The 15,418-nt window shown below is 31.9% G+C and overlaps 1 protein-coding gene across 9 annotated transcripts in view; it reads left to right on the top strand.

Annotated features, from left to right (window-relative positions):
- GluClalpha (glycine receptor alpha 1) overlaps positions 1–15,418 on the top strand; it is an 87,557-nt gene that overhangs the window by 12,388 nt on the left and 59,751 nt on the right. For all 9 annotated transcript variants that reach the window (XM_035877001.2, XM_035877002.2, XM_085659853.1 and 6 more), the window contains exon 3: positions 8,184–8,296. In XM_035877001.2, the coding sequence (XP_035732894.1) occupies positions 8,184–8,296 (113 nt within the window). The remainder of the gene's footprint in view (positions 1–8,183; positions 8,297–15,418) is intronic.

Here is a 15,418-nt window from a genome sequence, read left to right on the forward strand (position 1 = left end):
AAATAAAATGATAAACATAAGATTTGAATAAGGATTGCAACGAGAAATTGCAAATGTATGTATATGCGATCATTGAATTGCATGAAAAAATCCAGACGTCTGTATGCAAATGCAAAACGTGCGTGTACAGTAAATCAAAGAAAGTTGAAAGATTGAAAAGTGTATGTATATATACATATATATATATATATATATATATATATATATATATATTATATAAACACACATACACACACATATATATGTATATATATATATATATGTATACGCATACGTAAGGCTCGTGTCTAGCCGTCGTTGATTTTAGCTTTGCAATTAGCATCGGTTTTTTTACCGAGCTGATATGCGAAAAAACAAGCAAGCAAGAAAGCAATTGCAGTGGCAGTTGCGGTAGCTGTTGCAGTTGGAGTTGCAATGATGGTGCAGGTAGTTGAGCGCCATCGGGCATTCATTTGCAACTAATGACGAACGAGTAACATTCCTCGAGTATCGAGAAAAATTGACATCAAACCAGACACCATATGAGTTAGAAGACACGTTCTTCCAACTAGATAGTTAAATGGCTACGAAGTAACGAGGTACGGAAGATACCAGACGCTGGTGTAATTCCTCCCTCTTTGAAATCAAAGCCGATTTAATGTTGACTCTACTACCTACATTCGTACATTTCGATTTAGCGACGTACTCACGTCATTCACTGTCATGTCATATATATATATATATAAGTACTTTTCACTTTCGGCCATTCATTTTATGAGTTCACAATTTTTTGCTTTCTTTTTCCTATTTTTTTTTTCTTTTTTTGCATTTTCTTTCATCTTTTCGTTTATTTTTTCTTCTTCTTTTTTTCCCTTCTTCCCTTCGAATAATTTTAATTCGAAATGTCTGCCTAAAATTGTCAATATAAAATTTGCGAATATATGAAAATAATTTATATATATATATATATATATGTATATTGTAATGTATTGCATTGTATTCGTACCCTGATCAATATGAAATAAGATTTCGCGAAATTGTAGTTTGTTAATTAACTTTTTATAAACAATGAATTGGTACGTATCTCACGCAAATCTCTAGAGTGGATATAGTTAAAAAAAAAAGAAAAAAAAAGAAAACATTAATTGTTCGTATAATTTACAAAATTAGCAAGGAAAAAGGCAAAAAATCGATAGAAATATGAAAGCAATAAATATTATATAATTATTATATAATTATTATATAAGTATTATATAATTTCTACAATTGTTAAGTTTTTACGTAAATATATATATATATACATATATGATATAATTATTAATTATTTTATAAAACTTACGATTAGAAAAAGTGAACATTTCGCGAAGCGCTTTATTACGATCGTATTATTATATTTGATCGGTGTTTTAAGGATAAAAAGAGAGAACGTAGAAAAATTCACGTGATTAGAATTAATTGTCATTATTGGAAAAGAAATATCGAAGGAATATATCATCGATAGAGAAGATTTTATCAATCGTTTGTAACGAAAATTAGTCATCAGTTTAAAAAAATATCGAGACATTTAGGCGCACGTTTTCGATAGTTTCCATTTTCTCTTTTTCTTTCTTTTCTTTCCTTTTTTTTTTTCTTTTTTTTTTTTTTGTAATAAGGTTAAAAACGAGCTCAAGCGGCAATATTTTCACCTTTGGTCACAAAGCACAATGGTACTTCTCGATTCGAGGTTTTCGTGCCGAAGGATCGAACAGATGGAATGAGACCGAAGAATAGTAGTAAGATAAAGAGAGAAAGAGAGAAAGAGAGTGAGAAACAGAAAGAGAGAGAAAGAGAGTGAGAAACAGAAAGAGAGAGAAAGAGAGAGAGAGAGAGAGAGAGAGAGAAGCAGTTGGAGCGAACAAGAAGCAAGAAGAAGAGGGTAGAGAACGTGAGGAGAAAGGGGTGATTTCGTGATACGGGGGTTGTCGTTGGGGCCGGGAAACGGGGTTGAAATTTTAATACGCGAATAGAGATAAAGATGGAGGAGGGGTTGTATGTTGATGCCCATGGCGCCAAAGTCCGGGCAGGGGTGAAACAGCTTTGAATAGCCTCGGTCCGAGGCGCCTCTCCTAACTTACGGCGCACACCCTTCTCACCCTACTTCTCCTTCACTTCCACCTACACTCTATCCACCTACCACCGACCTTTTCCTCTTCTTCCCCTTACCCTTACCCTTCCTCTCTTCCTTCACCTCCTTCTCCTCCTCTTCCTCCTCCTCCTCCTCCTCCTCTTCTTCTTCTTCTTCTTCTTCTTCTTCTTCTTCTTCTTCCTCCTCTGCTTCTGGAAGTTCAGAACGCGGCTTGCCACTACGGCTTGAGGGGAGGGAAGTTTTTCATTAGAGATCAGCCCGGAGCTACAGACTGGTTTAAATATTTCACCGGAACATCGTCAAGAATCGTGGCACGTAATAACAAAAAATCTAGGATGTCAGGGCAGCGCGAACTTTCAGCCAACATACCACACCGCACTACATCGTCACGATACTATATCACATCGTACCACGCCCCCTCCCCTCCGCCCCCGCCCCGTCCACCCTATGCCAGTCTGCGACCGCACGTCTCTTCTCCGCGTGTCTACGCGAAAGAAAAACCAGAAAAAAAGAAAGGAAAAAAGGAGAAAGGAAACGAAACGGTATCGTGTCCTCGTTTTGCCAAAAAAAAAAAAAAACATAAACAAAAACAAAAACGAAGGATAAAAAAATAGTGACAAAAATATTTACCCCCTCGAAATAGTCGAGTCGTTATTTTTTTCTTTTTTTTTTTTTTTTTTTTTTTTTTTTTCTTTCTCAAATTTCACGCTTTCCCATGCTCATCTATCTTTCACGAGTTTGTTTGTTTGCTTGTTTGTAAGAATTGGAATTACGTAGATGGGAGATCTCTCTTCGTGACAGGGGATGATTTCGTGCCGAGCTACTTGGTCGGCATGGCTTCGATTATGATCTTAAATCGATTCGGTTTTGTAATAATTTCATTCGTATCAGCAGATACTTTCTTTTAAACGTGAAGCAATTAATGAATGACAGAGGTTAGTTAATGAATGAATCTCAAGAAAAAAGATTTAATTTTTTAAATGCACTGTTTTCTTTTTTCGTTTCTTTTTCTTTTTTTTTTGTTTCTTTGTTTTTCTTCGTTTTTCCTTAATTCTCTCATCATTCATAAATATAATAATAACTGGTGTATAAATATAAAATAAATTTTTTCCATTGCGTATAATATTGCAAGAAGTTATTAAGGGATATAAATGTGCAATTACTTTAAAAAAAAAAAGAAAAAAAAAGAAAAAGAAAAGAAAAACAGAAAAACAGAAAAACAACGAAAGTTACCTTAAGTCTAAATTAAAACGTATATTAATAATTCCATCAATTTATTTTACTTTCCTCGACGTATTTCAATAATACATTCTAATCGATTTTATTTAGATGTCGCTTATCCCGACGATCTCGATACAGTGTATAACTACGAAACGAGATTCGAAGAAGGGAAGGACGAACTGAATAAACGTGAAATAATTAAAAGTTTCTTCTCGTTCATTCAATGCCATCACCGATCTCTCTCTTTCTCTCTCTCTCTTTCTTTTACACATTATTTTTATTTCTTTAACCCTCCCCCTTGCCCACGTTGAACAGAGAACTCGTTCGTAAACTCCATAAAGAAGGAAGACAATATTTCCTTCTTTAAATTCGAATTGAAACGATTTTATTCGAGCTTATGGAAAAAAAAGGAGAACAAAAAAAGAAAGAAAGAAAACAGAAACATTAATTATATCTCGCAAATTAATTATATCTCTTTAATTGTTCACTTATCTTTCACAAAAAAGAAAACGATAGATTCTTCGAATTGAACGAATCAGTCTTAATCGTTATATGCGTTCGATTATTTGTATAAAATAGAACAGAAAAAAATAAATAAATAAATAAAAGAAATAAAAAAAGGAACAATTGAATTTCATTCATTTTACCGATTGACGAACATATCAATGACATATATACATATATATATATATATATATACATATACATATCATTATATACATGTGCAAGTAAACAAGCTCGCGCGCTTGTCAAGGGATGAATATCGACGAAACGAACGATAGATATCTTTTTAATATACACCCCTCTTTTCGAATAGAAAATGTTTCGAAAGTTTACAAAAGAATCCAGGTCAGGTCAGCTGCTGCTTGATCATCATCGTCGTGTTTTTCGTTGACAACGTTTCGGTCCGACCAAGTTCACTCGTTATATTCCGTCTGACGTGATCAAAGATCATGACTCGGTAGATTCATGTCGTTCTGCAATCAATCATCCCAACAAAGCTTTGAAATTTTCAACAAGGATACAAAAGTTAAAGAAAGATAGATAGATAGATAGATGGATAGAGATAGAGATGGAGGGAGAGAGAGGGAGATTGTTGGAAGGAAAAAGGATAGAAGATGAGGAAGATGAAGAGGAGGAAGAGAAGGAGAAGGAGAAGGTTTGTGGAATAGAATGAAAGAAAGAAATGAGGCAGTTTTTGATATATACTCGAAGAGAAAGAGAAAGAGTGAGAGAGAGAGAGAGAGAAAGAAAAAGGATGATGCATTATTCCGTAATAACTCCGAATACCCGATGATTATGGCGACTGGAATCTTTTGTAATCTTGAATCAAAATGTAAGTGGAGATGTTACCCGTGGTAATTCAACCGAATTGCGATTTAAATTTTATTGTAAAAGTGGAATATTCCTCGGGATATATATATATAAACATGACGAGCGAGAAATGGGAGAAGGAAGAGAGGTCTGTGATCTTGACCGGAAGAAACTCGTCGTAGAACGGGGGTGTATTTTCAAGAGTATCCTTCAACGTGATTGGTACTCTCAGACGATGAATTTCGTGGCAATTTCATGGAAGATGTATTTTCTCTCTCTCTCTCTCTCTCTCTCTCTCTCTTCCTTTTTCTCTCTTTCTATCTCTTTATCATTGATCGCATGCGATTTTCCTCGTTTTACTCTCGCAACGAATTTAATTAGAAACCCTTTCGTGTATTCCAAATTTAATATCGTTTTAATCGTTACGTGTAAATAATTACGATCGTTTTTTTTTTAAACGTTTTCAATGCCATATGGATTTTATTCAGTCGAGTAAATAAATAACTTATTTCTTTTAATTAGAACAGTTCAGATTTTCATTCAATTACAAATCTATTTTTATGTGATATAGTTGAGAGCAAAGATGGCAAAGGATAGAGGGATGAAAGGAGAGATAGAATGGGAGGAAGGCCATAGGATGGATAAATGGAAAGAATGGGAGGATAGCAACGAAGAATAATCAGATAATACTACGTGGACTAAAAGATTTACGAGATTCGCACATCCTTTTGTTAGTTCAACAAGAATGAAGTTAACACTAGATCACATCTTACGAATTTAGAAAAGGTTCCTTGATGGTTATAAAAGGGATAACCCACGAGATGGGGGTGGTGGTGATAGGGGGGGGCATTGGGGATACACCAATCGATCCCTGAAAATGGGATACCACGTGTATCTATTTACATACATACATACATACATACATACATACATATACACGTATAAAGGTTTCCAATTTTCTACGATGTAAACGAAAGGGGAGATTTTATTATCGATACGTTTAAGGATTTTTGGTTGTCCATTGTATGACGGAACGAGAGCGGTGGGGGGGGGGGAGTTGTAGGGAGGAGGAGTAGGAATAGAAAGGAAAAATTTCATTTTTTCTTCTTCTTTTTTTTCTTTTTTTTTTTTTCTTTTTTTTCGAAGCACATCGATCAAAAATCTATTCGAGAATAATTTCTTACGTATTAATGACAAATCACTTATAAAATTTTACAATTTTATACAACGTTTACATCAATTTACATCATTATTTTTTTCTCGATCTATCTAATCAAAGAGATACCCGTTGATAGTTCGCGAATGAAAGAGGGAAAACATGATAGGCTGAAATTTTTCAATCAACGTTGCTATCTAAAAGAGAAAGGAACAGAGAGAGAGAGAGAGAGAGAGAGAGAAACATAAAGAGAAAGGTAGAGGAGATAGACAGACAGAGATAGATAGATAGATAGATAGATAGAGAGAGAGAGAGAGCGAGAGAGAGAGAGAGAGAAAGAGATACAAATAGAGAGAGGAGTTTCATCTCAATAATTACCCGAACGCAGAGTACCGAGGAACGCGTTAGCGTAGTATTCCTGTACGCCCTCTGATTAAAGTTAAAATTGTCATCGGTGTTGGTAGCATTCAAGACCATTTCGTGCTTCTTTCTCATCAAGATGATATAGGAGAGTCTCTGCTTAAGTGAAAAAAAGAAAGAGAGAGAGATAGAGAGATAGAGAGAGAGAGAAGCATCGTGAGGCAACTTCGAATACGGACTCGAACACTCAACCAACCAAGTTTCTTCTTCGTCTTCGTCTTCGTCTTCGTCTTCGTCTTCTTTTTTTTTTTTTGTTCCGTTTCTCGTGCACATTTTCTCGTCCCTTTGAAGGACGAGAGAGAGAGAGAGAGAGAGAGAGAGAGAGAGAGGTCGACATTTCGATAAAATTCCATTTTCATTGGAATCAATTCGTATTCGTTTCGCATTGAAAATTACGATGGTTAAATGAAATAGTTATTTTCTTTTTCTTTTTTAATTTTCTTTCCTTCTTCCTTTCTTTCCTTCTTGCTTTCTTTCTTTCTTTATTTTTTTATTTATTTTTCTTTTAATTAAACTCGATGCCTTTGTCAACGTGACAAACAACGAATTAATTCTCTTTTCGTCGGCAATTTTTTTCATCTTCATTTTCTATTTTTCTTTTTCGTACGCATGAGAAAAGCACGCAACAGTGATCTGCAATTCTTCGCAATCGATGAAATATATTCGTTCGAACGATTTGAAATGACTATAATAATTGCAATAATCACAAATAATTAATTAAATAAATGTATACATGAAAGGGTGCAAGGAAGAGAAAAAAAAAATTGCAGGAGCAATCGAATCTCGGGGATGTAGGAAAGGTCAATAATGAAATAAATTTATCGAAAAGAAAAATTCATTCGTTTGTCTCGTTAATTTTTTAAATGTCGAACGATTAATCGAATCACAAACTTGATCGAATCCGATTATACAAGTTACGATTTATGCAATTTTCATTTACGTCAATTGTCTCTTTTATCATTAATACAATTCTATAATATCACGTGTACTTGTACGTACATATGTATGCTATTCAATTAATATTTTAAATGAACACAACGAAGAGTTTCGAATATAACGAAAATTCCGATTACGTATTATTTACTTGATTAAAGTAGCACCACTTATGGTTCCTATTTTAGATTAGATTCCTTTGGTATATTTTCATCCTATATAGGTTCAAACGTGTAAATATTTTTAGATCCTTGGGGGGATTGGAATCTAAGTACCTATAAATTTCGTTTACTTAGGGTCGGCAACTCGAGAAGCATTAAAAGAAGTTAGGCCATTGTTTATAGCACCAAGCTTATAAATAATATATATATATATATATCGTTGGCAAAACGTCGATATAGATTTATATTGCAGTTTAAAAATTCTCATCCCTTTCTCCTCCTCCCACCCCTTTCCAAAAAAAAAAAAAATTCATAACATTTTATAATTGAATTAATTGATCTCACGTTTGCCAAATCGTTGATATATGAAGAGAAGAAGAAACAAATACGAAAAAAAAAAAGAAAAAGAGAGAAAAAGAAAGAAGAGAAAAGAAAAAACAAAAACGAAAAATTGATTCGATTTAAAAATTTTTTGCCATCATTTTGATTTGCAAAAAAAAAAAAAAAAAAGAAAAAAACAAGAATGCAAACGAAAAAAGTTCTCTCGGTAGAACGGTCATATTCTCGTTCGCATCAAACAAATCTGTAAAATAAAATAAAAACAAGTTTTTCTTTTTTCGATAGATATTTCAATTTTAAATATTTCAATTTTTTTTTTTTTATTTTCTTTTTCTATTTTTTTATTTTTTTTTTTATTTTTCATTCTTTTTTTTTTTTTTTTTTTTTTCAAAACAAACAAGAAAATCTGCGTAGCTGTGTATGTATATGTGTAATGAAAAAGAGAGAAATAGATAGATAGAGGAGGAGGAGGAGAGAGAGCGAGCGAGAGAGAGAGGAGGAAACTAATATTTAAAAATATTCTTTTTTGTTTCAGATGCTCGCAGGTAAAGGTGAACTATCGGGAGAAGGAAAAGCAGGTGTTGGACAACATCTTAGGGCCAGGACGATACGACGCGCGTATCCGGCCGAGCGGGGAAAATGGAACAGGTGAATATAGAGTATCTCCATTTATACACAAACACTTTCCTTTTTCTCCATATATATATATATATATATGTGTGTGTATAATATATATATATATATATAGACATCTCGAACAGTATAATATTTATAATACCGACTTACACAGCGAGATACCGTGAATATACGCGTTGAATAGTGCAGTGCTGGCATAGGAATGAAAAATTTCAACGAGGAAAGAACGTGCAAGGATATCGATCACATATAAATACGATTAACGAGAACGGATCATCGATCAGAGAGAGAGCAAAATAATCAAAGTAACGAGAATACGGTTGAGTGCGAAAGAAAAGAAAAAAAGAAAAAAAAGAAAAAAAAAGAGAAAAAGAAAAAAAAGAGAAAGAAAGAAAGAAAGAAAGAGAAAAAAGGAAAAACGAAAAGAGAAAAAACGGAGAAAGAAACGAAAAAAAGAAAAATTGGAAAACAAAAGCACGACAAAAAATGAAACGAAAAATAATATAATACGAGAGAAAAAAGAAAACGGAAAGAAAACGGCCCCCCCCCCCCCCTCGTAACAACCCCTGCCCCCACCAACACAACCCCTTGCCCGCCACCGCCCCGTTAGCCCCACTCAATTTTGCGGCACATGCCCCCTCCCCCCCAAAACCCCCCACTGGCCCCGCCCACAGCACACCGAACGCTCTTCGAAAGCTTTTATTATATCGATACGTCGAGAGTATTCATCGAGAGTATATATATATATCAATATATATATATATATATATCAATATATATATATATATATATATATATCTATATCAATATATATATATATATATATATATATATATCTATATCAATATATATATATATATATTGATAAAGGAAAAAATTAAAAAACAAACAAACAAATCAAATAAATAAAGAAAACAAAGAAAAAAAAATAATAAAAAGACAAAGGAAAAAAAGGAGGGAAAAATTTTATATATATATACACTATAAAAAAAAAATCTAATTATTGATTTTTCGTTGTTTGCGATCTTATCTATCTATCCATCCATCTGTCTGTCTTATCTATCCTTTTATTTATATATCTGTATATCGAGCGAATTAAATATTTGTACGTAATATATTGAACATAAAAGGGATATAGGAACTTTCTTTTTTTTTTTTTTTTTTTTTTTTTATTATTTCTTTTTATTATCTTCCTTCTTTTTCTTTTTTTTTTGTCTTCTGCGAAACAATCCTGAACAAAAGATCATATTTCTCTGGGGATAACGTTTTTTAAAGGACTTTACGTATTGGGCGACGCAATTTCGCGAATATCCACGATACTTCGTATAAGTTCAAAGGAAACTTATAGCTTTTACCGTAACTGGTCCATAACAACCCCCAACCCCTAACCCTCAACCCCCAATCCTTGCAACTCTTTCTCCAGCTCGTACCCTTCCGATTCCCGCTCACATTTATCTCTCTCTCTCTCTCTCTCTCTCTCTCTCTCTCTCTCTCTCTCTTTCTCTTTGTCTCTCTCTCTCTCTCTCTCTTTCTCTGTCTTCCTTTATCTATTTATTTATCCTTCTGTCGCTTCGTATAACCATTCTAGATTTCGTATAAAGCGAGCTTTTATGGGAGACAAGGCTATATACTGGAAAGAAGAAAAATGTGAGAGTAAAAAGGAAAACGAAAAAAAAAAAAAAATAAATAAATAAAACAACAGACGATCCATCGAAACGCATCGATGGAATTGTTTCTATTTTTATTTCTCTTCGAAGTCAATTGATTTCTATTTTCTTTCCATTTTCGCGCTCTAGTATAGCTCTACGAAATTCTCTTTCTTCATGTCTATCTGAAATATGTTCTGGGTCTTTTATTTTCTTTCCATTAAAAAAAAAAAAAAAAAAAAAAAAAAATAAAAAATAAAAAAGAAGGCAAGAAAAAAAAAAAAAAAAGAAAAAGATATTTTCGAGATCGCACTGAATTAAATTTTTTTTTTTCGATTACGTTCCATCGATAGCATCGAGAAAATTCATACTCCCTTTTTTTTCTTATTCCAAATTTTTCAACATCAAATATCGGGAATATATCGTTTTGCGAAAGAAATTAATTTCTAATATGTGACGTTAATTATTGTCTTTCTTTCTCTTTTTTTTTCTTTTTTTTTTTGCTTCTCTTCTTTTTTCACGTAAAATAAATCCATCAAAGCTTTCAAAACGTATCCGTCTCTCTTATCTCGTATCTCTTAAAATCTATTATCTTTATCGTTTATTATAATCGTCGATACGATTATACGAATTTATATCACTTTATTGTATACAACGAATATGCAATCATTTTGAAAATTTCATACAAATTGAACTGAAATAAACAAAAAAAAAAAAAAAAAAAAAATATAAAAAAGATAAATAAGTAAATAAAAAGGAAAAGAAAGAACGATCTCGATTAAATCGTTGTTCCAAATGATTCGTAGAAAAAAAAAAAGAAAAAAAAAAAAAAAGAAAAGAAAAAGAAAACGAGCCGCGAATAAATCGAACAAATATTCAATTTAATTAATATCCGTCGTTCGTATCGAACAATATCGTACGTTGGGAAGATTCGAAAGATATTAATTTAATTGGTCAATTGATATTTAAATTTTCAATGCGAATTTTTTCTTTCCCTCTCCCAATTCTTCTTTCCCTTTCTTTCTTCGTCTTTTTTTTCTAGAAATGAATTCGATCCTTAACGTTTTAAAAAGTTTCGTCGTTTAAACTAAAAGGTAACGTCAGAAAAAAGAAATGGAAGAAGTAAGGGGAAAGAGGAAGAACATAAGCATTGTGGTAGATCGAAGTACTTTCTTCTTCTTCTTCCTCTTCTTTTTTTTCTTTTTTTGTCTTTCTTTCCTTCTTTTTCTTTTTTCCTGCTTTAGCTCCGTGATAACTTGAAGAGGTCTTATTCCTTGATACGACCACGCGGGAGAAGTTGATAACTATATAACGGTAGGGGCGCATGCCGGATGGATGCGCTGGAGGATTGGAGGATTTGCCGTGGAAAAGATCGCGAAATCTCTGCCTTTCGTAGTATGTCGCCTGGTCCTTTCAAAGAAATATAACCTGCATGTACTAAAATATATATATATATATATATATATATATATATATATATATATTTATATACACATGCATACATACATACATATGTCGATGCTTCCGCATCATTGTCGTGCCAAGCACAGAATGAATAGCTCTCTTCTTCGTAGTTGGTGACCATGACACATAAGACGCAAATAACACACAGAAATAGAAAAAGAGAGTAGACAGACAGACAGACAGAGAGAGAGAAAGAGAGAGAGAGAGAGAGAGAGAGAGAGAGAGAGAGAGAGAGAGAGAGAGAGAGAGAGAGTGAAGAAGAAAGTGTGTGTGTGTGTGTGTGTGTATACGCATAGAAAAGGGCGGGGGAAAGAGCGTGTATGTATTTAAGAAAGAAAAAATTTGTAATGAAGCAACGTGTAAATTAGAATATATCTTGTCGTGAAAAATCATTAAAAAATTTCTTAATAACTGATGTATAATATGTATATGTATATGTATATATACGTATATAAGAATGTATGTATGTATGTATGTATGTATGTATCGTAGAATTGTTAAAGAAAAAACGCGAGAAAAGAAACATTCGAAGTACACGATATTAATGAAAGGAACTTTCATTAATTTCAAAGCATCATCATCAGCGGTACCGAGGTAAAGGTAGAGAAAAAGAAAAAGAAAAGAAAAAGAAGAAAAAGAAGAAGAAAAAGAAAAAAAAAATACCTGACGTAGTACCTAGTAGTTTGGACTCGCATTTTTTTTTACCATTCTCCATTCATGTTTTTAGAATTATTTCTTTTTCTTTCTTTTTTTTCTTTTGTTTTTTTTTTTTAATATATTTCATGGAGGATACGCGATCGATTAATTTCTATTAAGTAATTTCGTAATACTTACGTTAGATTACTTATTCGGATTATTTGCGAATGTAAATTACATTTTTATTTCTTTTTGTAAATTTGTTTTTCTTTCTTTTTTTTTTCTCATTCCTTCCTTTTCTTTTTTCCTTTGACACTTTCTTCTCTGTCGATCGGTATATCAATGATATATCTCGAATGACGAGAAACATTTTAATCGACATTAATTCTTTATTAAACGTCGATCCGATAAAAACGAAAGAGAGAGAGAGAGAGAGAGAGAGAGAGAGAGAGAGAGAGAGAGAAAGTACGATAAGAAAATGTTTCGTAAAAGAGCGAAACACTATCTTAATATCTTTAGAAAAATGATGAATCGTAAATTTTTTATCGGCAGATGATTTACATTTATGTACATTTATGCAAATCATTTATAAACAATCCACCCACCACCACTCTTCCTTGCTACCAGGCGATCGTTTTAGAAGTACGGTGAAAAGTACGGAGAAGTAGAGTGGCAGTGGGAAGCGGGACGATGGAGAGGGAAGGAGAGGGGAGAAGGGGTTTATAGGAGGAGGGATGGAGGATAAGGGATAAGGGATGGGATCGAAAAGAAGAAGAGCTTGTTCTAACTGAAGAGTCATTCCAATTTGTTTATATTCGCGCGTCCTACAACGACGAATTTGCGTCGCCCAATAGTAATTTAGGGATATTGATTTGATCCAATAATCGATCTATAGCAAAAAACTTTCGAATTGATAAATAAATAGGGACTCGAAAATTTATGGTTATATACTTATATATATATATGTATAGTATATAAGATTTATCTTCTTTTGCGATCGAATAAATCGACATTACTTTTGTTTAACTTGAATCTTATGAAATTATTAATCGTGAAGATCTATTATCCTTCTACCGTTTCTATTTTCTTTTCTCTTTTTTTCTTTTTTTTTTTCTTTCTTGGAAGACTTCACTTACACTTCTCTCTTCTCTATGTACTATATATATTTATCTATATATTTTTGTTGTCGTTGATTTATCCCTGTTAAATTAATTATTAATTCTTCAAAAGCTAACAATTTCTCTTTTGCTTTTCTTTTCTTTTTTTCTTTTTCTTTTTTTTTTTTCTCGTAACCTCAAGATATTATACAATATTATAATAATACAAAAAAAAAAAAAAACAAAAAAGAAAATCTCGACGAATAGTGAAAATAATTTCAAGTAATAAAAATATTTTTAATACTTTATACGTGCGAATATGTACGAGTCAGATTTCCCCATATCCATCCATTTTCACCCCACTCCCCTCACCCCTTCACTGTCCCATAGCTAATCCTAATTTTTTACTTTGTCATCGATAAATTTTCAAAATCCTTTGTACGTATTCATTACATACATACGTACCTATCTATGTATACATATATATATATATATGTATGTATGTATGTATGTATGTATGTATGTATGTATGTACGTACTAATGTACTTATAGTGTGCCAATAAGAAGATTTAATAAATTGTACGATAGGAAAATATGATATAGAATGAAACGACGAATGTGTTTCTTCGTTGAACGAATGAAGATCATCATCATGAAGGAGGGGATTCATCTGAAACAAACAAAAAAAAAAAAGAAAAGGGAGAGGAAAAAAAGAAAAAAAAAAAAAAAAAAAGAAAAAAGACAAAAGAAAAGAAAAGAGAAGATAAGAATAAAAAGAATGTAATAAAATAAAAAAGAATAATAACAAAAGAATATGAACGAAGAAAGGAAAAATAAGGAGAAATGAAAAGAACAGAAAATTAATTTATTATCGTATCGATGAAACGATGATATATAATCGAATAAATGCGCGACAATTATAATTATCCATTTAAACATATTCAAATTGATAATTAATCTTTCAATGGTTCTCGCTCGCGCCTTATATTTTAACTTGAAAGATTATTTTTTTTTTTCTTTTTCTTTCTTTTTTTTTTTTTTATCATTTTTCTTTTAACATATATATATACTTTAGCATACTGCTTTATTTCTTTTAGGAAAATATAATATATGTATATATCTATAGGTATGATCATGGAAATTAAGTTTAATAAAAATCATCGTCACTAAAAAACATCAATGATGATCGTTGAACTCCTTCTGCTATTTCGTTTCGTACGGACTGTTTTCATTTTATTTTTTCTTCTTTTTTTTCTTTTCTTTCCTTTTTTTTTCTTTTTTCTTCTTCTTCTTCTTCTTCTTTTTCTTCTTCTTTGTTTACTTTTCTTCTCCTTTTCTTTCTATCTTTATTCATTAATATTTCATTTTTATAATTTGTTAGTTGCCAATGTCAAATTTTAAAATACTAGGTCATAACATCCTTCTACCTGTCCTTGACACCGTTTAGGTATTACTTAACTCGTATATACCCAAAGAGATACTTTTGCATCCTATCTTTGCCTTACCTAAATTCTATGCCTCGTTAACATTCCCCTCCCTCTCCCCCTCGCCGTCCCACCCCCTCCTCCCACAGTTGATCTTTTAATTTTCATATATAATTTTCTTTTGATATTCTTTTCTACCCCCTTTTCTTTACTTATCTCTCTACTATTATTTTCCTTTCTTTTCTATTCTTTTCCTTTACTTTACTTTTACTTTACTTTGTCTTACTTTTCTTCGCTTTATGTTACATTCCATCTATAAATAAATAAATAAAAAAAAAAGAAAAAAAAAAAGAAAGAAAAACAAAATTATTTTAAACAAACAAACGAACAAACAAGCATATCGCGAGTGTTATGTGCGTATAAGATGTGCCTGGGTTGCGTGTTTTTTCTTTTTTTCTTTTTTTTTTTTTCCATTCTGTTTTTTCAAAGGACTTAAAACCTTTGCCATAGAATAATTTCAATTTCTTTATTTCTATTTCAATATTTTTCTTGTCTTATTTTCTTTTTTTCCTTTTTTTTTTTTTTCATACGATCAACAATAATATGTCCGACAATTTATTCATTGATCCTTAATCCTCTCCATTGACCATATTCACTGATTACTTTGTCTTCTAAGCAACGAAATGCATCATTTTTCTTTTTTTTATTTATTTATTTGTTTATTTATTTATCTTTTTCTTTTTTCTCTTTTTTTTTTTTTTTAATTCATTCGAACGAGAACCATAAGTAGAGAGAAGTGATTAATCAATTAGATTTATATTACAGAGAAAACACACGAGTCTCAGGTAACAATCATTTAGAAATAT

Source organism: Vespa mandarinia, chromosome 10 (genome assembly GCF_050613455.1).
Source record: "Vespa mandarinia isolate Hongniang chromosome 10, ASM5061345v1, whole genome shotgun sequence".
In the NCBI taxonomy this organism is placed as follows: Eukaryota; Metazoa; Arthropoda; class Insecta; order Hymenoptera; family Vespidae; genus Vespa; species Vespa mandarinia.